The sequence below is a fragment of the Camelus dromedarius genome, chromosome 12 (assembly GCF_036321535.1).
Source record: "Camelus dromedarius isolate mCamDro1 chromosome 12, mCamDro1.pat, whole genome shotgun sequence".
NCBI classification, from domain to species: domain Eukaryota; kingdom Metazoa; phylum Chordata; class Mammalia; order Artiodactyla; family Camelidae; genus Camelus; species Camelus dromedarius.
The window spans coordinates 22447766-22473284 of record NC_087447.1 but is presented as its reverse complement, the minus strand read 5'-3'; the positions used below and the strand labels follow the sequence as shown (position 1 = coordinate 22473284).

The 25519-nt window shown below is 47.6% G+C and overlaps 1 protein-coding gene and 1 long non-coding RNA gene across 5 annotated transcripts in view; one reads left to right on the top strand and one right to left on the bottom strand.

Moving 5' to 3' along the window:
- LDLRAD3 (low density lipoprotein receptor class A domain containing 3) overlaps nucleotides 1-7648 on the top strand; it is a 224824-nt gene extending 217176 nt beyond the window's left edge. For all 3 annotated transcript variants that reach the window (XM_064492446.1, XM_064492445.1, XM_064492447.1), the window contains exons 5-6: nucleotides 2561-2906; nucleotides 4646-7648. In XM_064492446.1, the coding sequence (XP_064348516.1) occupies nucleotides 2561-2906; nucleotides 4646-4883 (584 nt within the window). In that variant the 3' untranslated portion in view covers nucleotides 4884-7648. The remainder of the gene's footprint in view (nucleotides 1-2560; nucleotides 2907-4645) is intronic.
- On the bottom strand, nucleotides 7632-24587 carry LOC135322657 (uncharacterized). 2 transcript variants are annotated; one of them, XR_010383360.1, is made up of 5 exons: nucleotides 24337-24587; nucleotides 16763-17662; nucleotides 12324-12912; nucleotides 11171-11283; nucleotides 7632-9262 (listed from the first exon to the last, which is right to left on the bottom strand). It is a non-coding gene; the product is annotated as an uncharacterized LOC135322657 (long non-coding RNA). The 2 variants fall into 2 exon arrangements; XR_010383361.1 differs by lacking the exon at nucleotides 12324-12912.
- Nucleotides 24588-25519: the final 932 nt, after the last annotated feature.

The following is a 25519-nucleotide window of genomic DNA, read 5'->3' as shown; positions in this document are numbered from 1 at the left end:
TAGGATTATTTGGAGAATCGGAAACTATTTATATCAGGAAAGCAGAGGAAATCGTGTGTTTCATAGCACATGGGTTTTTTAAAAGATTTTTACTGAAGTGTAGTTGATTTATGATGTTGTATTAGTTTCAGGTGTATAGCAAAGTGATTCAGTTATATATATACATATATCTCCTTTTTCAGATTCTTTTCTATTATAGGTTATTATAAGATGTTAACTGTAGTTCCCTGTGCTATACAGTAGGACCTTGTTGCTTATCTGTTTTATATATAGTAGTGTGTATATGCTAATCCCAAACTCCTAATTTATCTCTCCCCAGCCCCACTTTTCCTTTTGCTAACCATAAGATAGTTTTCTATGTTTGTGAGTTTGTGTCTGTTTTTTAAGTTCATTTGTATCATTTTTAAGATTCTGCCTATAAGTGATACCAAATGACATTTGTTCTCTGACTTACTTCACTTAGTATGATCATCTCTGGATCCATCTGTGTTGCTGCAAATGGCATTATTTCATTTGTTTTCATGGCTGAGTAATATTCCATTATGTATATATCCCACATCTTCTTTATCCAGTCCTCTGTCAACAGACACAGGTTGCTTCCGTGTCTGGCTATTGTAAATAGCATAGCACATGAATTTTGAAGGAGAAACATCTGGGTTCTAGTTCTGACTCCTCTGTGTGGTTCTTATGTGCACTGAGACATTAATTCACCTCTGAAGCAATTTGCTCGACTGAAAAACAGGAATAATAAACTAACCAGAACACCTACCTTACTAGGGTGTGTGAACACACAGATTTTTTTCATTGAGTTGTGTGTATTTATTGAGTGCTGACTATGGGCCAGACACCATCCTACGCTGGAGATCGTGATGAACAGAGCAGGTGCACTTCTAGTGATGAGGGACGAGGGAAGGCTTAGCCCAGCCCAGGACACAGGGCCCGCTGCCGCTGCTCTGCCTCACGTCTACACACTGGCCGCTGTGGACCCACTAAAACCTCCTCACTGCTTCCGAGGTTGAAGGAACACAGGGGGTGGCCACAGGCTTGCTCACTTTGGCTGCATGAAGATTATTCTTCCAGCTGGGTCACAGCGGTGGGGAGTTTGTGGCTCTTCTGTAAAGGAGAGGAGTCTCCCACTTTCAACGAGGAGGGGCTGCTCTGGTTTCCAGGCCAGCCTGGACCTGAGCACGGTTTCTAGGTGTGTCCTGCTGACTGGGAAGCCCCTTGCCAGAGTGTCTGGAGTGCAGCTCATTAGTACATGTGGAGAGGAGGTACTGGCAAGCTGAGGGCTGGGACGGGTACCAGACCTCCATCCGAGGGTCCAAGGAAATGCCCGCCGATCACCTAGCAGGTCTTGTTAGGGGGCTGCCGGGCAGAGTGTTAGGGGCGCAGCTCTGGAGTCAGACCACTGGGCCCAAGTGAGGCATGGCTCCTTACCTCCTAACCCTGTGACCCTGGTCAGGGGATACAGCTTCTCCAGGCTTCCTTTCCTCACCTTAAAAAGAAGGCAGTTACAGTATGTATCTGATGGAGTTGCCAGGAGGCAGGGAGATGTGATAAAGACGTGTAGGTATGTCTCGAACACCCCCAGGGTATCAGCTTTTGTCGTAAGTGCTTGATAATCATTCACTCATTTCATGCTCACAACAGCTCAGTGAGGTGGGGACTAATACCATCCCCATTTCACAGATGAGGAAGTTGCAGCACAGAGAGGTTGACCACTTCCCAGAGGGCACACAGCCAGTTAGTTGAGGAGATGGGGTTTGAACCTAGTCTGGCTCCAGAGTCCATGATTTTAGCCTGTGCTGTGCTGAATCTGTCTTGAAAACGTGGCAAAGGGCCTGGGATAAAATGAGGATTTTGCTGACATAATGAACCCCAGGCACACACTAACCAGTGTTCCTCATGTGTGTTATATTATCAGTTTCCAGAGAAATACTGATGTCCGCCACAGGAACTATCACTCCAGTTCTCTCGATATTATATTCCCCGGGGCTTTTTTTTAAACAACTTAATTGAGATATAATTGACGTAACAGAATGTGCCCACTTTGTACAATTCAGTGAGTTTTAGTAAACATATCAATTTGTGCAGCCATCACCATATCCAGTTTTAGAGCATTCCCATCAGCCCAGCACGATCCCTGGTGCCCATCCCCAGTGAGTCCCTATCCCCACCCCCAGCCCCAGGCAACCGTTCATTGACTTTCTGTCTCTATAAATTTGCCTCTCCTGGACATTGCGTATCAGTGGAAACACATACTATGTAGTCTTCTGTGTCCGGCTTATTTTGCTTAGCTTAATGTTTTTGCAGTTCATCCATGTCATAGCATGCATCAGTGCTTTCTGTGGCCAAATGACATTCCATTGGATGGCCATCCCACATTTTGTGTATCCGTTCACCCATCAGTGGACATTTGTGTGGTTTCCACTCTTCGGCTGTTGTGCATCGTGCTGCTACAAAGACCATTGGCGTGCACGTCCTGGGACTGATTTTGAGGCAGATGGGTGAGCCAGCTTGATAACCTCTCTCCTCTTCTCTCTCCTCTGGGGTTTCTCAGAACCAGGCAGCGGGCAGGTGTTTGTGACGTCGGAGAACCAGCTCGTGTACTACCCCAGCATCACCTACGCCATCATCGGCAGCTCCGTCATCTTCGTGCTGGTGGTGGCCCTGCTGGCGCTGGTCCTGCACCACCAGCGGAAGCGGAACAACCTCATGACGCTGCCAGTGCACCGGCTGCAGCACCCTGTGCTGCTGTCTCGCCTGGTGGTCCTGGACCACCCCCACCGCTGCAATGTCACCTACAACGTCAACAACGGCATCCAGTACGTAGCCAGCCAGGCCGAGCAGAACGCGTCGGAAGTGGGCTCCCCGCCCTCCTACTCAGAGGCCCTGCTGGACCAAAGGTGCGTGCCAGATGGGAGAGACGGCGAGGGGAGGGCATCCCATGCAGGAGTGGAGTATGCAAGTGTGCACACACCTGGGCTCCTGGTCTTACCAAGAGCCTAACTTCAGCTGCTGAAGGCAGCAGCAGCATCTGACCTTTACTGAGTCCTTGCAGAACGATTCACATGTATCATCTTAACTTAATCCTCTCAGTGGCTCAGTGAGGGAGTTCCTCTCTTTGCCTCAGTTTTACAGATGAGGAAACTGAGGCTCTGGGATTTTAAATTCTTCGTCTGAGAACGTACAGATAGATTCCTGGCCAGCTCAGAGCCCTGCTCCTCCCTGGTAACACCTCACAGACACATATTCAGGCCCCTGGCCAGCTCTGGGGCCTCGCCTGCTGCTGCAGAGTAGTGCCCGGTACACAGGAGAGATTTGGTTCCCATTTGAATGAATGAATGGATGGGTGAATGAGTGAAAAGTTCCTTAACTTTGCTTGGCTTCATCTAGAAAATAAGGGGGGTGGGTGTGGAACAGAGCACTCTCAAGCTTTGTCAAGCAGTAGAACCCTCATTACAGGAGGAGCTGTACAAGAACCCCAACATACAAAGTCAAAAAACAGGGTTCTATAGTTGAAGAAGGTTGTGGACCTCAGTCCTGCCAGCTCAGCCTTCCTCTCTGCTTTGGTGACCTCCAGGGCATCCCAGAGAACCCACTCGGAAGTCCCAGGACTAGAGCCACCTAAGTCCCCTCTGGTGCTCAGGGTCCCCTGCCCTGCCAGCCCCCTGCCCCACGTCCCTCTTCCGCTGAGCCCTGGACTCACCTGTGTGGCAGGAGGCATTTTGCAGGCGGTGTTCACAGGCTAACAGGGCTCCTCCTTCAACCCTTTCCAGTGGCAGCTCTTGTGTGATTTAATCTTCGTTTTTACCTGCTCCTGAGAGGTAAACAAAGCTCCAGGGGGCGGTGCTTAAGGACGTCTTCCCAAATAAGTGTAAGAACACAAGACCTCACAGTGTACAGCAAGGGGAACATTGGTGAATCTAGAGACAGAACGTCCAGGTTCAAATCCCAACACTGCTTCTTACTAGTTGTTCGTGATCCTGGGCAAGCCCTTTCAAGCCCCCTGGCCTCAGTTTCCTCCCCAGTAGGGCTCCCTCCTAGCATGAAATAAGGTAACGGGTGTGACGTAGGTGGCACAGTGCCTGGCTCGCAGTACGCCTTAGCAAATGAGAGTTGGAAAGTAAAATGTCTTTTAGGTTCTTTCACTGGGAGCAAGGTCATTATTCCTCCCTCTACAGACAGGGAGACTGAGGGTTCGAGAGAATGTCCTCTCACTTACCCAAGTCCTCTAGCCAGGCAGGGCAGGCTTTCAGAAGGAATCCCTGATTCTGTGGACTGTCAGAGGAGCCATCGAAACGCCAGGCTGGCCGCATCCCTGTCAAGCCACTCAGGATGAGCTGAGGACGGGCTTGGTACCTCCAGCTGAGCCCACCTGAAGCATGTGGTTTGGGCGCTGCCCAGTGGGCACAAGCCAGCCAGGGCACACTGACTTTTTTTTCCATTCCCTTTGTCTTGTTGCAAACCAGTGGTTTTCGTAGACCTTGGATTGCCTCTCTCCTCGGAGGGAAAATCTCATTCCTGACGTCAGCAGACTTTCAGAAACAGGCAGCAGTTGGCATTGCCTGCAGTGCCTGGGCTTCTAACGTGTTCTCTTCCCTCTCCTCTCCCGCCCCGTCCTGTCCTGCCTTCTGCTTCGCAGACCCGCGTGGTACGACCTCCCTCCGCCGCCCTACTCTTCGGACACCGAGTCCCTGAACCAAGCCGACCTGCCCCCTTACCGCTCCCGGTCCGGCAGTGCCGACAGCGCCAGCTCCCAGGCAGCCAGCAGCCTCCTGAGTGTGGAAGACACCCGCCACAGCCCGGGACAGCCCGGCCCGCCGGGGGGCACCACTGAGCCCAGGGACTCCGTGCCCAGCCAGGGCACCGAAGAAGTATAAAGCCCAGTTATTCCAAAGTCCACGTGGGTTAATCTGCTCTGACTTGTTACCACCCTAACAACCTGTGCTCGTGGGAAGCTTCTCAGGGTGCCTCAAGGAGCGATTTAGGGTGTCAGCTGTCTCTCCTTTCCTCTCGCCCCCCTCAATTTCAGGGATGTTTTCTGGAGAGCGACCTGGCATTGTTCTGGCCTCTTGGTTGCCAGGATGTATGGTGCATCTTTTCTGGGCACGCTTCCTCTGGGGTCCAGGATCACAGCCTCACTCTCCACATCATTCTTATGTTACTGTCGGAATCTTGCTGTGTAGGTGGCGTAAATTTGCAAGTGGCAGGCTAGCGCTATATTTAGGTAGTCCTTGAGAAAGCAGTGTTTGTGCCATATTGGGTGTTTAGAAGGACAGAGGACACTGGACCACATTCTCTGTGGGCTGCTACCTGATATCTCCGTTTGGGGATTTGGGTTGGATGATCCTACCAGGAGGCTGTCATTGGATGGCCACCCTGGCAAGAATCCAGCGGGAGCATCAAAACCCACCTTGCACTGGGATATACATTTGCTCTTGGGTCAGCAGAGGCAGGGGCCAAAGAAAACTGTTGCCCTGGGTAATGCCCTTCAGAAGTCAGCAGTGTCATTTTGGTTTTCTGAATGACTCTGAAACCATCTACTCTGAAGAGATTCCAGCTTTTAAAATTTCCCTGAGAATCCTCATTTTGAGAGCTTTCTCCAGCATCATGTATCAGCCTCATCCCAGAATAAGGCAGGGAGCCCTCGTCGTGAGTTTATTCGAGTTCTCAGCTCCTAAAATGCGGCCTGCCAAGAGCATGGGTCTCCTTTGGTCCTCAGTCCTGTCCTTGGTTTCTGGATTGTCACCCTCCCACTTGTGACCTGCCTGTAGCCAAGGGATGAGGACTAAACCTGAGTTGGCCAGACGTCTGATCTGGGCCGTTTGTCCCCGTAAACCACGCCAGCCTGCCTCGCCCATTCTTGCAGCTTCAGCTGTCACCTCCTAAGTCTCCCTAAGGCTCAGAAGCCGTTTTTCCTGTGCATTTGGCCCTGGGGACACTGTGGTTCCTAACGCACGTGAGAACCTGAGTCAGGACCTTCCACAAGAGCTCTCACTTCCTGGGCTGCCCTCATCCCCCCTTCCTAAGGCCCAGCACCCCGACTTAGAACTAGGGTTAGAGTCAGAGTGACGATCAGGCCTCTCGAAACATCCCATAGTTTCTCCTCTGAGAGACACAGACAATAAACAGTTTGGAGTCAAGATCTGCCATTCGGACTTTTTTTTTTTTAATCTCTTAGAAATGCATTTGAAACAGTGTGTTTGTTTTTTCCCTTCTAGTTAAGGGACTATTTATATGTGTATAGGAAAGCTGTCTTTTTTTGTTTGTTTTTCCATTAGCGAGGTCCAAACAAAGATACAGAAGGAGATCACGCCTTTGTCCCGCTGAGCGCTGACAACAGGTTCCCCCAGACGGACCTGTGTGTCAGGCATCTGTGTGTTGTTGCACTTTGAGTTATTATTTATCGAGTTCTTGAGGGCTGCAGAAAGAGGGGCGCCTTTCTCCCTCGGTTCACAGACTCTGTGTTTACGCTAGCTTTCCTCTTTCTCTGTGCCCTGCCAGCCACAGCACCCCCTCGGGAAGTCATGGGTAGAAATGTAGGCGTTATTTGGCAAGAAGCCACACTTGACTCCCGGCGGGGACAAAACTGGAACCAGGTGGAGCCACTCCGGGCCGCTGTCACCCATGCAGGGCTGCCTTCCACGTGTCCAGTAACCCCTCTGATGCTAATTCAGATGGAGCCTGCAGGAGAGGGGAGGAAGTGGCATTCAATGATCCTGTTCTGTAGACTTTTTCTTTTCTTTAACCAAATTCAAAGTATGTTACAAAAAACCTAGCCACTTGGTGGTTTTGTTTTTTTTTAAGTGAAGAAAAGGAACCTAGTTGCTGACATCTTTCATTTTTAAAATAATGAGATGTTTTCTGAGTAATCCGACGAAGGAAGAACTTTTGATGGGAGCCAGATTACGTTAGGAACGTTAGCAGGCTGAATATTTCACCTCCTGTGAGTCAGAATGGCTTCGTTTCTTCTTTTGGTGGGTCCCTGCTTCTTTCTGGTGCTCTGGAAGTTGTCAAGAGGAAAGGATTCTAATTTCAGTTAATTGTGCAGTGAACTAATCTCACACACTTTTCAGCTTCCAGGCAGCTTAGAAAAGACAAATGGTCTTAGTAGATAAGGAGAGCCTCTTAATGTTGTTTTTTAAAACAAACACAGGGACGTTTTTATTATGGATTTGATTTTTTTTTAATGGTTGTTTTTAAAAAGATATAAATAGGACACCAAAGCTGTAGGGTTTTTGTTTGGTTTGGTTTTTTCCCTCTACTCAAGATAGCAAATAAGTGGCCAGCAATATTTTTTAACTCATTCCAACCAGGATTATTTTTTTATACGTTGCCTAAGTCTCTGCCAACCAGAAAACCTGCTCTGCTTTCTTTTCTCAAATGAGATCAACGAGTCCTTTTCATTTTAGCATTAAAATCGATCCACTGTGCTCAATCGCTCATCACCTGTCTTCAACTCCCTTGACATTGAAATTGACATTTTAAAAACATGCAACTAAGTGGTTAATAAATAGTGTGTGATGTTCAGAGTTGATGTAAACTTGAAAGGTTGTATGTGGTTGCTTTTGGGGTTTTGATTAGGTTTTGGTTTTGTTTTGTTTTTTTTAATTTTATACTTTCAAATAAACTTGCAGTTTCATTCTTTCTGTTGTGGTTCTTAACCCACTTCTCTATGGTGATATAAAGAGCGGACAGCCACGTTTGTCATGGTTTCTGCAATGGATTTATGCCCTAATAAAATGAGGAAAAGGAACAATATGGATGGGACCTCAAAATGTGATGGGCGTTTAAGGATTCCACAGCTGGGGTGGTTGGAGTGTGGAGGTAAAGCCATGGACACCAGGTAGTGTCAAAGGCCCTGGGGTGTCAGTTCAGAAGGTGGACTTTAACCAGGCCCACTCTGCCCATGGGCACTTCACTACGGCACTGTTTGAGGGAAAGGGGCAAGCGGCTGTGATAACTGAAACAGATTCCAGCCACGTGTTCAGGGGCACGCTCTAACTCTGGCACAGGTGTGCTGCTAATTCGTTTGGAACCACAATGGCTCTAACTGGCCCTACCAGTGATGGGGATATCTTTGTCCTCTTATAAGTCTCGTTTTATGCTACAGGGACAGCTGCCCAGGAAATCAGGATCCCCAGAAGGTTACCACCACCCAGGAACAAAAGTAACCTTGGTCTTGATCAAAATTGAAATCTATGTGGGAATCTAAATGCAAGACCTACAGAACCAAGATGTAGATCATGTATTGGTGCCTAGATGTGTCAAAAGAAGACTCAGCTATCAGAGAGTGGTGTCCCAAGTATATGCCAGGTCATGTCCTGCCCCAAGTGGTCCAGCATAGACTCTCCCAAACAATATGCCCCAATGGCCTGTCAAGATACTAACTCCTTCACCTCTCAGCATACTATTTTTTATGGGTGCTAGGATGAGGAAACGATCCAGAAACACTAATCTAGAGCCGAGATCAGTAAACTTTGTGTAAACGGTCAGATAGTAAGTGTTACTGGCTTTGCAGCCATATGGCTTCTGTCGCAACTTCCAGAGCAGCCATAGACAGCACAAAAATGAGTGGGCGTGGCTGTGTTCCAATAACTATTTGTAAAAGTAGGCAATGGGCTGGATCTGGCTGGTGGTTTAATCATTTGCCAACCCCTGACCTAGAGGATCATGCCCACATTGTGTTCATGGAGCCAAAGCTAGGGACATTGTAGGGAAAAAAAAAAGCTGTGTTAATGTCTAGCCTGGAATATTGGAACCCTTGAAATGGCACCAACCTCCAAAAAATTAAACATGGAAGAACTTAGAAAGCAGGCAATTCAAGGACCTGTGAAATTCATTTTAATTGACCCTGTTGGCTGTTTTCCAGTGAATAAAGAAAGACAGGATTGAGAAGAGTAGAGACTTTCCCAGGGAGGTCTTCAAACTTTGACTCAACACTTGGGTTGAATGCAAAGGTCTTAGTCAAAAAACTACTCTCAGTAGAGGTTCTCTGAGATGATAAGTTAACACCACCGTCTTTTAGAGCAAAATTCAGGGGGATGGATAGTCTGGGAGGGAATGTCCATCTTCTCCATTTCACTTGCCACCCTCAGACAAGGCAGTAGAGTCAAAGAACAAACTATGTAAGAAAGAAGGAGCTGCAGTGGCTGCCGTGGGAGTGTGGTAAGTGTGCCAAAGGGAAAGAAACGCACCACATGAGACCTTCCGGAGAAATGTCCGTTCAGTGAGAAAATACACCAGCTCCCTTGGCATCCTGTAGTGAAACAGGTGAATGGGAACATTAAGAGAACCCCCAGCTGTAAGTGATTCCACTCAGACGAGTGTAATTGCGTTAAAATTTGGAAGACGTATTAGCTAATGCAACCGCGTCCAAGGGAATGGAACTGTTGGTTTGGGGCAGGGCTGAATCCAGTTGTTTAACAGTTGTCATTAGGCATCTGTTTCGCCCTCTGTAACTTTTGAGTCCTGCTTTACCCAGTGTTGACTTTAGCTTTACAAAATGCCATGGGGGAAGGGAGGTTAAAGCTCAAGTGGAAGAGCGTGTGCTTAGCATGCATGAGGTTCTGGGTTCAGTCCCCAGTACCTCCTCTAAGAATAAATAAATAAGTAAATAAACCTAATTACCTCCTCCCACCTAAAAAAAAAAAAAAAGGAAGAAGAGAGAGAAAGAAAGAAAAGAAAGGAAGGAAGGAAGGAAGGAAGGAAGGAAGGAAGGAAGGAAGGAAGGAAGGAAGGAAGGGAGAGAAGAGAAAGAAAGAAAGAAAATGTGGTGGGAAAGAGGGTCCCAGAAGGTCCAGGTTCATGATCTAAGAAAAAGAGATTCTCTTTCAGAACTAACAGGAACTCCTTTCAATGGACCTGATGGTCATCCTTGGTCATGTGGCATTATTGTAGGTGGGGACCAGTCTCTTGATTTACAGCCCCACCTGAATTACGTGGAGTGGGGGAGGGACAATTCTTACATGGGAGGGGCTGGTGGTATAGAGCCTCACCAAGGAATAGGACCTACACCTGGCTGGCACAGCTTCTAATATACATAAGAAAATAGCATACAACTACAAGCTTTAGGCAACATTGTTGCTGGAGAACAGGTTCTTGCCTCCTGCAGGAAACAATTCAAGAGCGAGGCACAGTAAAGTGAAAGCGAGTTTATTTAGAGAGATACACTCTCCACAGACGAGTGCGGTCCGTCTGATTCAGAAGAGAAGCTTAGGAGATGCACACTCCATAGACAGAACGTGGGCCGTCTCAAAAGGTGAGAGGGAGAGAGACAGACAGGTGTGGGGTGTTTAGTTTAAAGTAAAAGACATACACTCCATAGAGTGCGGATGATACTGAGGGATTCCTAGACCAAAGAAGCAAATAGGAACTTGGGAAGGAGCTTTGGGGAGTATACTCAAAAATGAAAATTTAATTTGGACCAGTGTCCATGATTATCCATGAGTCGAGAGGTGACTCGGTTTAAGAAATAACACACTGGAATGTGCAGAACAGCTCCACTGAAGTGCTACTTGAACACGTGCCCACCAGGTGACCCTGCGTCAAGCGTTACTCTTTTGTGAAGGAACTGGAGCCAGTCCTTCTTCTTCAAGTGTGTTCCAAGCGTGCTGGTCTGTGAATCAGCTACGGGTGCACAGGTGTGCCTAGAGACTTCCTAGGACCACAGACCCTGTTTGGAGAGGATGGCACCTCCGGTTCAGAGATGAGGAACTGACATCTCTCTCAAATAAGGAAATGAGTTTTAGAGAGATTATAGCAAGAGAAGGTGTTGGCTTCTTTGTAAGTGAAAAATAAACTGTTTAAATAACTCATCCCTCCTGTTACAATCAGTTGCCAGGAAGTGACCGAATGTGTGTTTGTCTTGACCCCAGTTGCTGTCTTGGCTTAGCTCTAATAAGTGTCTCTTCCATGAAAATGATGTTTATGTTTGCCCAGTGTATCAGCTGGGATCAGTCTGATTATAGGAATAAGGGGTTGAATACGGAAATTAGAGCTGATGTAGGAAAAGCTGGCAGCGTGATGGCCTGGAAGTCTATGGATGGAGCCAGACACAGTTACTAACGACACCAGCCTGAGCTTGGGACGGGTGGAGAACCAAGAACGTGCAAGGGAGACCAAGAAGGCACTACAGTAAGTCCAAGATGGTCCCTCAGTGACTTACCTCATAGAGAGGACTGCGAAGTCACGTGGCTGATCACCCCAGTCCAGAATAATGACTCTGCTGCACTCCTGCCTTCAAATCTCACATGAGCTCCTTTCCTGACTCGGCCGCCCCTGCGGTTACACAGGGAAGGTGATTCCAGGAAGCATGGTTCCCAGCCTGTGATGAAGGTGGGGTTGTGAGGCATCCAGCCCACCCGGGGACCATGATCTTGGACCAGAACAGATACTCTCTCTTCCTGGTGGCAAGATTCTTGTTATACAGCAAATTGGACTCAACGAGTGTTGGACCTTAATTTCTTTGTATTTAATGAGAAAGGGGAATTTCATTGTCGACTTTTAATTTTTCTAGGCATATCCAATAATCGGAGTTCATAGTTTTCAAAACAGGGATGATTCTATTATATTGCTTAGTATAATCTCTGATCAGCCGTTTGGACAACTTGGGAAGTAGAAAAGAATGGCTTTATTGTTACTTTTTTTAATGATCTGAATGAACTTTCTACTGCCCACTGTGGGCTGCTGGGAGACATAAACGGACAGTTGTGGGTGTTGGGTGAGCAACTTCAGGAAGATGGGAGGAGTGAGATGCTCGACTCCTCCCCTGAGAAAAACGGCCAGTGGGCTGACCACAGGTCTGGCTGTGAAGCCAAATGAGTCAGAAAAGACATTGGAAAAGTGTAACTTCTGGCCCCTTCCGTGGTTTCCCTCTCTCCTGCTTCCTGACACCTTCTCACAGGAGCAGATTTACTAGGTTAGAGTAAAACCACGTGAGAATATCAGTTGGGTCACATCAACCCGAGAGCAGATTGCTCCAACAGGGAACCAGCATTTCAGAGATTCCAGGAGGAGGAGTCAGCCTTGAGAAGAGGCTGCACACCCGTTCTCCCTCCTACCCTTTCCCTCCCTTCCTCTCCCTCCTCTTCGTCCCTCTCTCCCCACCCAACCCTCCCCACTGTGTCCTCTCTGTCACTCTCTGTTCCCTGGTTAATGAGTTTAGAGACACAGCTCATCATGCTCCTTGGACAAGCAGGGTGGCCGAGTGCCCGCGGAGTTTAATCTGTCGTCCCAGTTCTCTGAAGCTTTAGACTGGGAAGCAGAATGTAATAGGAGACTCTCATTTTGATTTTAGTTAATAGCTATGTTTTTCTTACCAGCCTTTACTGGGGAGGCCTATCCAGGACTTGGAAAATTTTCTGGGCATCTGCTGCTAAAACTGACATCTCGATGTTCTCTTTGGCCCTTGCCGCTGAGTTTGCAAACCAGCAGCCCCCAGGGGCGCAGTCAACCCAGAGAGAGATTTCAGTTGGCTTGTAGACTCGTCTCTTGAAGTATTTGAATCTGTGGCCAACGATTACCGTTCAGGAGATTTCACATAAATATCAGGATGTCTGGCTTCTTTTAAAGAACCGGGAGCTAGAGCAGCGTGGGGCTCCCTGCCCACGTGTCGAGCGTGCCAGAGCTGAGGAGCAGCTGTGCTGTTCAGACGGAGCATCTCTTCCTCGGGGCATCACACCCACCCCTTCTCCTTGCTGTCTCCCATCCAACCCGCGGCACTGGCTGGACCGCTTGCCCGGCCCCCAGCCCACTTGTTAGAACCTGGGGGGAGCAAGGCGGAGGAGGAGCTGGCAGCCGACTTCTGACAGTCACCGACAGTGTCTTTCTGGAAGAAGCAAGCACTCGAGATTGACAGCCGCCAACTCTGCCACTGATGGCTCGCTTTCTGGGCCTCCATGGCCCCTTCTGGAAAATGAAAGCCCGAGTTCTTAGGATGGATATTTGTCACCTTTTTTTGTGTGTGTGGTAAAGTATGCTTAACATACAATTTACCACTTCAACCATTTTTCAGTGCAATGTACAGTTCGGTGGCAGTAAGTACATTCATGTTGTGTAACCACCACCACCACCCACCTCCGGAACTTCTTCATCTTCCCCAACTGAAACTCTGTGCCCACTAAACAGCAAGTCCCCATTCCCGCTCCCCAAGCCCCTGGTAACCACCGTTCTACTTTCTGTCTCTGAAGTTGACTATTCTAGGTACCCCATGCGGGTGGAATCACACCAGATGTGTCCTTCTGCGTCTGCTAATTTCACTTAGCATAGTGTCCTCAAGGTCGATCCATGTTGCAGCATGTGTCAGAACTTCTTCCCTTTTTAAGGCTGAATATTGTTTCGTGTTATGATTGTCCTCTTGGCTGTAGACGGATATTTGAGTTGTTTCCTCTTTTTTGCTATTGTGAATAATGCTGCTCTGCCCATGGGTGTACCAGCATCTCTCTGACTTCTTGCCTTCATTTCTGTGGGGTCAGGACCCCAACATGGAGTTGGCTCAGCGTCTTTTGCACATCCTACCTAGGTCTGGGAACCCCCTCTTATGAGTCCTGCCTTCCTGAGGAAGAAGTCAGTAGCCAGTTTCTGCAGGCTGCTTGGGAACTAAGGTCCAGACACGGGACGAGGCTCAGCCAACAGGACCCTCACTTAAAGACTTGCATTTGAAAGATGGTAACGTGAAGATGGAGGCGCCTTGCAGAACTGGTTCTGAGGGTGGCAGAGGAAATTGAGGCTACAGATGCGGCAAGACATCTTAAAGCTTCCCGGCCTTGGTGGGGCCAGCTGTGGTTCCTGCGTCAGGAGCATCTGTGATGTTTTATCTCTGGGGTATTATTTCTCCCCTCACAGCCTTGAGCCAGATTCTCTATTCCTCCCAGAAATTCTCCAGGCCACTTACTTAATAAATTCCTTTTCTGTTTAAACCAGCAGATTTATGGTTTGCAGCAAAGATCCTAACCGATCCAGGACTCAGTGCAGCTGCAATGTGGGGCCACAAGACTGGATTTAGGGTCCACTGACCTGAGGTCAAGGGTCCACTCAGCTCCTGACTCTCAGCCTGTCCTCCCCAAGTCCACCTGTCTTACCAAAGCTCAGTTTCTTGCCTGCCAAATGGTTGTAATTGCCTTAAGGACATCTTCAAGCAGCAGTGAGAAAACCATGCCATTTTGCACAGGAAATCCATGGGGAAGGGCAACAGAAATTTCTAACAGGGAGTCATCTTCTCGTCCCTTCACTGGGGATCCAAGCTGCCTGGCTTGGATATGTATGTATTTCTGGTGTACGGCACAGTCCCAGTCATGCATATACATACATATATTTGTTTTTATATTTTTTTCATTGAAGGTTATTATAAGATATTGAACATAGTTCCCTGTGCTATACAGAAGAAACTATTTTTTAAAATCTATTTTTATATATAGTGGCTAACATTTGCAAATCTCAAACTCCCAAATTCATCCCTTCCTACCCACTTTCTCCGGTAACCATAACATTGTTTACTATGTCTGCAAGTCTGTTTCTGTTTTGTATATGAGTTCATAGCGTCCTTTTTTTTTTTAAGATTCCACATAGAAGTGATATCAAATGGTATCTTTCTTTCTCTTTCTGGCTTACTTCACTTAGCATGACGATCTCTAGGTCCATGCATGTTAAATCTGCCCTGGCTTTTAAATGCTAAGCAGTTGGGGAACCTGCATCATGCAGACCACTTCAGCAGGAAATCCTGAGGGCACTTGCACCCAGAATTTGAAGAAACTCATTCAAGTGACCCTTTTGGAAATTTCACGAATTGGTAGAGGCAGGGAGATTTGTAAAATGAAATGGTCCAAATGGCCAAATGCAGAGCAATGATGCTGATGAGAAAGAGGATGATGGTAATTTTATTGGTCAGTTTTTGTGCTGAGCACTGAGCTATCATTTGCACTGTCTCATAGAATCCTCTGAATCAGGGGTTGGGAAACTTCCACTCACAGGCCAGATCAGACCCACCATCTATTTTGTAGGTAAAGTTTTACTGGGACACAGCTGTGTCCCTTCATTTACTATTTCTGTGGCTACTTTCATTCCAGAGCTGCGGAGTTGAGTGGTTACAGCAGAGGTCATGTGGCACCGAAAGCCTTACATATTTGCTATCTGATCCTTTATAGAAAAAGTTGCTGACCTTTGTGATAAATGAAGTATGAGAGATGGATATTATTATTCTAGCCACTTTCCAGATTGGGAAGCCGAGGGCCAGGGATATAAATTCCTGTTTCAGATTTGAGCTCAGAGACCATGCTACAACCACTAAGTTTTAAACTTCCCCGTCATTTTATGGCAGTGACGTCCCCTCCTCTTCCTTCTCCTTTCCCTCTGGGGAAATTGGGGCACAGCCCTCCAACTTGAAATGACAGCATCAGCCCTGGACTGAAGGTCCACTTCCTGCCTGCAGGCTCTCCATCACAGCTGGATGTTGCTTCCCTAAGGGTTATGTGCTGCCTTGCTGCTCTTAAACTCACTCAGTTCCCCAAAGCCATGGTGCTGTCTATCTGGTAAGTGGTTGGAAATCTGTGCTGGTTTGGGAGATGAATCCAGGGACCCTGGGGGAAATGCAGCTTTACTAGGCAGGGCTGGCTTTGTAGAAACTTTTCTCTGGAGCATGTGTTTCCAGGGTTTCAGCTCATGTACCGCTGGTGTCTCTGCACCCCTCCCCCCAGTTCGGGAGCCCTGAGCCCCAGAAGATGTTTTGGCATTTTGCTCTGCTTCTCACCTGAGACCAAAGCCTACTTGGGATGGGTTCGTCTCTGACCGTGAACGACCACAGAGTGTGGAGAGGGGTTCCCTGGGCCGGGCACCCACTCACTGCCTGTTGTGTAGAACTCAGGAATTGGGGAACCAGAGGGCAGCCACCAAGGAAGATGGACAGCTCCAGCCATGCTGCCTGGTTCAATCGCTTCCTCCCCTCTGTGGCTTTCCATCACCTCTGCCGTCTTAACTCTGGTGTCTGTGTGATTCATAAGGCATTGCAAGACTGGGGAAGACAGGAACCAGTCTGGAAACCCCTGCTGGATAGATCTGCCAGGAAGAGGTTGGCCCCTTGGTATAAAGCCTGAGAGAGTGAGTTTGCACCTGGGCTCTGCTCAGAAGCTCGTTTCAGGCAAATGATCACTGATAGAATGATTCTGATTTGTAAAATGAAATGCCCATGGCTCTCACTACCACTCAGAATCGTCTCATTGGTCACTTCAGGGGGTGCCAGAGAGACACTTTTCACATCTAATTCCTGAAGACAGGCAAGCCTGTGCCTGTCCTGGCGTTGGTGTCCCCAGGACTATTTCCGGGAGTTAGACTCCTCCCCATGCCTCAGCAAGCCCACCTGTAAACTGGGAACGCAGCTGGCCAGCAGCCCGGGGAGAATCCCCACCCTGGAGAGCCTTGGTCCCAGGAGACGAGCCTGGGGCAGGGCAGCTTTGGCAGCAGGAACATCCTGCCTTCAGAAGGGAAGGGGGTGCTTCTGCACAGTCTCTCAATAGGCCTTATATCTTGAATAGATTGCATGTTGGAATTTAATTTGGAATCCCTGCTGTTTCCTTGATGAACGCAAACCACACTGCAATTAGAGTGATGAAGCAGGCTGCTGCCACCCCTGATAAGGAGAAATCTGTCTGAGCAAGGAGGGAGGGGACCAGCACTTGGCAGGTGGCTGGTGGGCTCACGCTGGGTGTATTCTCTGCACCTCCCCCCACCAAGAGAAAGGCCCTCAGGAATGAGGGTTGTCACTAACCTTAGCTCAAGGGGCAGGGTAGAGGAAGGCTCCGGGAGCTGGGCAGGCTTGGGTGGGGTGGGGAGTATTCTTCGTTTGCATCCATGGCTCATGGTCCACGCAGCTCCCTGGTAACCCTCGGTACAGCTGATTCAACCCCTGACTCAGGACAGGTTTTTGTTTTTGTTTGTTTTTCTTAATGGAGGCATTGGGGATTGAACCCAGGACCTCATATATGCCGAGCATGCACTCTACTACTGAGCTATACCCACCCCAACCCCCAGCCTGATTCAGATCTCAAAATCTCACTTCTTCCGCCATCTCATATGTGGAAGGAAACATACATTTATTGAGCGCTTGCCACGTGCCAGGCATCGGGCTAAGTGCTCTCAAGGATGATCTTATTTAATCCACTAAGCAGCTTCCTGAGATAGGCGCCCTCATCATCTCCATTTCACTGCTGAGAAACCCGTGATGCAGAGAGATTAAATATTGCACATAAGGTTACACAGCTCAGAAGTGGCAGTAGGTAGGATTTGAACCCAAGGGTCTGGGTCCAAGTTCGCTCTCCACCTCACCCGTGCATTCCCCAAGGCCCCAGCCTTCCAGAGACTGACCTGGTCTCTCCCTGATCATTTGCTACCTCCTCCAGTGACCCCTGCACCCACACCCCACACCCCCATGTTGTCTCATCGAAAGGGGAATCTGTTCTCTCCACCCCCTCACTGGCTCTTCCCCACTGGAGGAGGACTTCCTTTTCTGATGGATGAGTTCAGGAGAATCAGCTGTCTGAGGGACCATGTGAAGCAGGTGCAGGGAGGGTGCCCCACCTTCCCAGTCGTCAGGTGCAAAGCAGACTCTGCAAGGGCCGCTTCTGGAAGCCTGAGCCAGGTGTTTGCTCTCCTGCCCCAGCTCCTCCACCTGAGAAGAGACGGAATAATCAGCATAGCCCATTTTATGGCGGGAGAGCAGGTAGAGTTGCTAAAAAGTCTCATTTGGATCTCAGATCTGGGCTTCACACACTTAAAGCTAATTTTGAGCCCCATTTTGTTCAGTTCTTTGTAGTGATATCCTCCAGGCCAGAATTCAGGAGAGGAGCAGAGGGACTGATACCTCAAACCGAAGCCTTAACTCACAAGCACCAGAGCTGAATATCCATCAGCCTGCAAAATTCCCACAGCCAGGCATCTCCAGCCCCCGTGGGTCTACCATAGATATTGTGGGCCACAGCTGCTTCTGAAGACAAACACACAGTGCATCTTTGGAGGATATGCAGAGGGAGCTGGTCCAATACTGGCTTCATTGCTGGGTAGGATGGCACTGGATCAGTTAGGAATGCTTTGGGCTGCAAGCAACTGAAGATCTGACTTAAGTCATATTTTTTATTTTTTTTTTCCTTAGTAATAAAAGGCTGGCATTCGTTCAATGGTTCAAGGATGTCAGGGCTGGTATCTTTGTGAGTCTTCTGACAGTTCCCTAATGCTTTTGCTCCATAATCACTAGATGTCCAAGCAGCATGTCCAAACTTAAGGTGGGGAAGATGGGAGAGACGGCACCAATCACTCTTGTGCCTGTTACCTGGAAAGCAAGTTTTTTCTAGGCCCTGCAGCAGATTTCCATTACATCTCATAGGCCTGAAATAGTCCTGTTGCCATCCCTAGCAGTAAGGGAGGCGGGAAAAGAAAATATTTGGCATTTCTAGTCTACAGTGAAGTTGGGCAACAAAGGAATAAGTTAGGTGTTGACTTAATCAAAGAAAAGACTCTGTCACCACTACCTTTCTCGGATTCACTTGGCGGTTCCCATTGAACATGAGCGTGAAATAGAGTTGGTTTGAACTGAACTTCAATCTCACTTTTTCTCTTCTAACTCCCATGGCAAAATCAGCTCTTTGGAGGAGCCTCTGACTTCTCTGTCCATCTTTGGTGAAACTGGGGGCCTCGCAGGCTAGTGCTGGGACACGGGGAGCTCACTAGAGCACTGCATGTCTACGTATCTATGGACAATGATGACCAATGATGGTGGTGATTGTGATGAAAGTAGTCATGTGAGGTTGGTTCTAGTATTATCTCCATTTTACAGATGAGAAGACTGGGGCTTGGGAAAGTTGCACAACCTCTAAAGTGACACCACTGCTAAGAGCCTGAGGTTTTGGTCACTGTGCCGTATCACCTCCCGAATTCACCTTCCAGGACCAGAAGACGAACAGTCAGCAAATCTCCAAGGACCATGAAAGCCAGAGGAGGAACGTTCTGAGATTAATGATCCTAGCGGTGCCACCAGTGTCCAAAATCTGTTGCGTGCACAGTATCAGTGGAGTTACAACGTGATCTGGAGAGGCAGCAGGCTCACCACACACTCAGCCTTATCCCACAGCTCATTCGTCACCCTCAACTCAAAGACATTTATCATGATTAGATCCAGCCCAGCCCCTGTGGTAATGGATTTTTTAAAATAATGCAAATAGAAAACCACATCTCCCCTGTGGCTTCTGCGGATCAAGATCTGGAGGTCAGCATCATTCATTCATTTAACAAATATTTATTGCATACCTACTGTGTGCCAGAAAACTGTTCTAGATGCTGGAAGTCCAGCAGGGATCAAAATGAATAAACCCCTCTGTCCTCCCAGACTGTGTATGTCTCTCCTCTCCAGAGAAGAGGCAGAAAATAAACAAAATACATAGGTAAGATGTAATGATTGTTGCGTGGTGGTCCCACACTCCTAGGAAAGGACTAATTATTCTATAGCCATGGATACCAGTTTCCACCAGAACAAATTTTAAACCTATTTGATCCATCAATGACAGTTCTGTAATCTTGGTACCAAATAAACCAAGAGTTGTTTTAAACTTGATGAATGGATGAGTGACAATCCATTTCAGTGAACACAACTCTGAAAGCCAGACAATCAGCAACAGCATCATGGCGTGGAAGCAGCCAATTGCTGGTGGACTCAATTCCGTGAACACACTGCTAGGGCTGACATCACCTCATCCCTGCCTCTAAAACCAACACGACCCCACATATACTCTTTCCAACAATGCTGCGGAAGACCAGCAGTTTGCTCTGCTCAGAGAAATTTGCCTGATCAGCCTGGCTCTTCCTTTACTTAAGAAATATTTTCAGATTTTGAGTGGTGGTCTCCTCCTTTAATAAATCTGGAGGTCCCAAGGAAATTATTTTGAAAGTCTTCAGTCCACCAGGTGCCCAAGTGTAATTACGCTATAGATTTCCCTGACATGTTTCATTAAAATGTCTTTGCTGAATTTATTTTGTTATCTTAGGATTTGTAACCAAATTGTTCTTTGTACAAGGAAATTAGGCCTCACTCGTTGTATAATTAGAACTTTCTTTGGAGGTGTTTCATTTGGTGAATATTTTTGTCATTAATCTGCTTATTCTTTTCCTTGTTGCTTTGCTTTTGGTTTTGTTTGTCAATTTGTACGAAGTCATGTCTTGTGTGTTTTTGTTTTGACCTAGAATATCTTGCATCTGTTGGATGCATAGAGAATGCTCCACAGAGAGAGTGGGACGCATAAGCTCCCATCCAGTCCAACCCAGCCACACCAGACCACCCCAGCCGGAGGTCCAGAGACCAGCAACCAATTTATGCGAAAGTGATGGATCAAATTCTGCTCTGGGTTCCCTTCAAAATTTTATGAGAATTCTCCCTGCCTTATCAATTTGTAAAAGAAGGTCACTTTGTTCAGTCAACCCCAAGGTCAATAATTGTCAGCTCATTGATTATGTGGCTTCTTCCTAGCCTTTGTTTGGCTGGGGACTCTGAAACCCCATTCCTAAGCACACAAGTTTTTGAGCAACCAGAGTGGCCTCTTTGTCATAGGTTTGGCCGTGCCAGAGCCTCAGCCTCCTCCCGGCAGAATTCCCGCTTCTCACATCAGTTTGCATTTAACTGGGTAAATGGCAAAAACAACTTTTTTAACTTGGTGTATTAGTTTGCAAGGGTGATCATAACAAAATATCAGAGATTAGGTTGTTTAAACAACAGAAATGTGCTCACAACCCTGGAAGCTTGAAGTCTGAGATCAAGGCATCAGCAGGGCTGGTTTCTTCTGAGGCCTCGCTCCCGGGCTTGTAGATGGCTGTTTTCTCCATGGGTCTTCACGTGGTCTTCCCTCTGCATCTGTGTTCTAACTACCTTTTTATCAGGACACAAGTCATATTGGATTAGGGCCCACCCTAATTATCTCATTTAACTTAATCACCCCCTTAAAGACCCTCTCTCCAAAGACAGTCACACTTGGAAGTGCTGGGAGTTAGGATTTCAACAGGTGGATTTTAGGAGGGCACAATTCAGCCCCTAACGCTTGGAATAACTGATCATTTGGAGGAAGTTTTGACATGTCAAGGTTAGAAAAGTAATGCATTTAACAATAGTTCTAGAAAACTATGGGAAAACATATTAAAAATTCAATAGTCAGTCACTTTGTATGGGAACAGGTGTTATGAGACTTCTCGTGGCATTCATTTCATAATGTATGCAAATGTCAAGTCACTATGTGGTGTGCGTGAAACTAACATAATATTGCACATCAACTATATTTCAACTTTAAAAACTCAAGTCAGCTTCTTTGACTGATATGCTAAGAACTCAAAAAAGAAAACCAAAAAAACAAAAAAAACCCCACTGACTCCAAGACAGTCTGTCTCGATGACTTTCTATTTCACCCTTGTCCAAACTTTCAGAATTCTATCCTCTTTTTACTGCCCTCTCTACTTTATTGTCACCACCCACTATGCCCCCTTCTTCCTTCTGCTCTCATTCCTTACTTTCTAAGTGAGTTTGTCTCAGGAAAAGCACAATAACATTGTAAAATATCCCCTTAAAATTACTAGAGCAGAAGGCACATCTATAGAAGCTGAAATTTAACCACAGTCTAGTGCTAAATTGAGGACCATAACTATAGCATTTTTGTAAACCTCAGGAAGAAAGAAATTCGTTGTAGGAGTCAGGATTTTGCTATACTGATTATCCTGGGCTACCAGATTTATACCAGCTAGTTCACTTAATTCTTATCCGCTAGTTCACTTAATTGTTAGTCCCTCTGGTGAGGGACAATGTTCAGAGCAGTGGCGGACGACAGATAAAGAGAGAAACTAAGTGAACCAGCTATGCCACGATTTTTTAAATGGCCCTGAAAAGATAAGAAAAATTTAAAAGCTACTAAAATAAGGCCATTTCAGAAGACTTTTCCTTAGAGGCAGCCGTGTGCTGGTAAATATTTAACCACCAGCTCTCAACCTAGAAGGGGAGCCACGAATTGTAGCATCTGCAGATTTCCATGGTGTAAATTCTCCCACCCTGGCCAGTTCCAACGGAACACCATGACATCAGCGAACACAATACCGAACAGAGAGGCTCCCGAGAGCCAGTGTAGGCCAGCTCCGACACACACAGCTTCTAGGCGGCTTGGACAGGTTTGGATTTGCAAACTAAGTAAGGAATCAAGAGGGACTCCGGGAAACTTCCCATAGTATCCTGGGTAGACCTACAGCCGAAATCAAGAGAGTCTAGTCTCTGTTTTTTAGTGTCCCCTGACCTGAAATAAGAGATTCAGGAAAACAGCAAATTGGAATGGAAAATTGTTCATTTGGACATTTTTTTAAACAAATAATCCTGTAGGAATAAGTAAGATAAAAATGGAAACAAATGTCTGGCTTTCTGGGTTAAGCCGCTGGTCCAGAGACCAAAACGTGCTCTGTGTGCTCAGAATGCAGTCTGTTGAAAGGATCACCTGCAAATGTTGCAGGATCGGAAAGATGCCCCCATGATGTGTAGAAACTGAAGAACAATTTGCCAAAATATGTCCCTTGATGCCTCTCAGGCAGAAACTAATACCCAACGATTCCTGCTCTTCTTCTAAACTCCGCATAGAGCAAGCATCTGCTGTCTCTGTCTCCCTGGGTACCTCTGAGTCTTTTCATGTGGTTTAAGTGAAGCTGACCTCAGCTCCATCCCCCTCCTCCTTGAGGCTCGAAGGTCCCTCGGATCAAGAACTCTAGCCCCTTGATTCAACAATGGGCAAGTGACCCAACCTGTGTCCTTGCTTGCCAGGATTTTCAGGAAAGATGGCATCTCTTCAGTGGAATAAAGCTAGTTGCTAAGCTTGTAAGCCAAATGATAACTTATCTCAGTATCATTTCGACCATTATTTCTTAATTGCTGCCCCTTTCTTCATTCAGGTCCTCCTGGGCTGGGTATTTGGGGCCATGGGGCCAGCACTTTCTGAGAACTTCATCATGCTTCAAGGTCCAGAGGCAGGAAGAGAATAAATGTCCGTTGAAGACCTCCCCGCTTGGGCCCATATCCACAGAGGGGACTGCAGCTCCCAGAACCCCTGGCCTCTTGTGCCTGGAGCACCTGCGCTGGGAGCTGCGGCTTCATTGCCCAGGGACAGGGTAACTGACCCTCTGAAAAGAGGCCTTGGGCCAGCAGATACCAGGGATAGTGAGAAGATGACTTGTGTTGGGGCTGCATCCTCCTTCTCTCTCAGAGAACAGTCTATATTTTGCCCTAAGGTGCCCCCTGGGACCTCACATTCGGCTCTGGGCCCCTGAAGCAAACTTGAGCTGCCCATGGGTTAGAAGCTGTCAGCTCCTCTCCCTGGCACACTCCCAGGCTCCTAACAGTGCCCGAGTGACCCCCATCACTAGCGCCTAGGAGGCTTGACCCCAGGGGCCTTTGACTGTCAGCCAGAGCCGGGACACAGAGCCGCCCAGCAGGGCACGGGGAAGAGGCAATGCATCTTCCCATCCTTCCCCAGACCGGCTGTCTCCTGGGGAACACTGAACACCCAGCGGAGGCCTCCAACAGGCAACAAAGAGAGTGTTAGGTAGTTTAGATAGAAATGAACACTGGACGGGGGCGGGGGGGAGCAACCCAGAAAATGGTAGTGTGTCTGCAGTCAGGAAAAGGGACTCCAGAAATTTTTACTTTCTCTAAATGAGGGCCAGTAAAAGAAGCCAGTTAAAATCAAAGCGCTGGCAGCTGCGCATGGGAGGGGGCCCTGGTATAACTTGACCCAATGAACCTGCCCAAAAGGGGATGGGCGCACCAGAGCACAGGGAACCCGAGTAGTCAATCAATCAAGCAATCATCAAACCAGGATATGAAAACAAGAAAAACAAGGAGCTGCACCACGTTTCCTCTCTCGGACTGGCCTGCTCCCTTCTTGGAAGTGTACTGTCTTTCACTATATATATATTTTTTTACTTCATTAATAAAAATCTTGCTTATATCATGCTTTTTGTCTTGTCAAAAATTCCTTTCTTTCGGGTGACTAAGAACCGAGGTAATTCTTATTTTCCTTTTCCTGGTAACAAAAGCATCCCTGTTGAAAGAGTTCCTTTACAGCTCCCACCCCAGAGACTATGCGGCTCCTCAGAGAGTAGTTAGGAAACCGAAGACAAAAGAGTCGTTGTTTCCATCCTGCACAGGCTACCGGTGAGAGGGGGACTGGGCGGTTTGTTGCTGCCTCCACACCTCCAGTGGGCGCCCCGCACAGGTCCCGGAGAGGGCGGAGCAGCTCGCTCCCTTGGGGCTCTGGTTTGAGGGCCCTTCCATCTATTTACCTCTGTGCTGCAGGGCCTGGTTGCCTGGTGGGCCTGCAGAATCTGTGACCGCGTCACCCTTGTTTGGTAGAGGGGGATCCCAGGGTGGGTCTCCACGTCTCCAGCCGGCAGCTCTGAGAGCAGGGCAGTTCCAGTATGAACCCCCAGTTGTCCTTTGGGCTACATCCCTGAGTGACTGAGGAAGTGCTCCCGGGGAGCCTTAGGGGTGGGAAGAAGTCAGGGGGGCCAGACAAGCCTGGGACTGAATCCAGCCCAAGTCACCTGAGTGTGACCTCGGATAAGTTCCACCCCACTCCACAGCCTCGGCACCTGTAATCTGCAAATGTGCAATAATTTATTCACAGTGCATCAGCCCTGACCTTGAAAGGCCCATCAGGGCTGGACATAGGGCTGGGCACAAACTTTAAGAAGGTGCCAGAAAGCTCAATAACATAAATAATATTTAATGCAGTATTTTTTAAAAATCAAACTGAATGCAAAAGAATCACGGAGCAAAAGGTTACAATTGTAAACAAAGACAAGGCCTGCTCAATAATGGTCATGAAGATTAGCAGCCTTTGTGAGATGCTTCCAGGAGGCTGGAGAGGTAGGTCATGGCCGCAGGATGAGCTCCAGCTCAGGTTCAAGTTCAAGTGCACCATGCTGGTTTGCAGTGGTTAGACATACAGGTGTGGGGGACTCACAGACACAGGCCTGAGTCCTGTCTTCACTACTGACAGCTTTGGGGCCTTGGATAACATTACTTCACTCCTCTCTCTTCTAAGCCTCAGTTTCTTTTTTATTTTATTTTATTTTTTATTTTTTTGAAGGGGGGAGATAATTAAGTTTTTATATATTTATTTATCTTTAATGGAGGCACTGAGGATTGAACCCAGGACCTTGTGCATGCTAGGCACGCACTCTACACTGAGCTATACCCTCCCCCAAGCCTCAGTTTCTTGACACGTGAAACAGGAATAATAAAGCTATCTTCACCAAAGGGTGGTTGGAACACGGGACGCCTGACTCACAGTAGGCGCTCGATCGTACTGTTTGTCATTACGGCATCGTTGAACATGCAGCAGAATCCACATGAATAACTCCCTTGGCTGGGCTGAGGATAAAGCACCCTGGCATTTGGCAGCTGCCTGTGCACTGCCTTTGTGCGCCCTCCAGATAAGCTGTGTCTGCCGGGCTCTCTGGT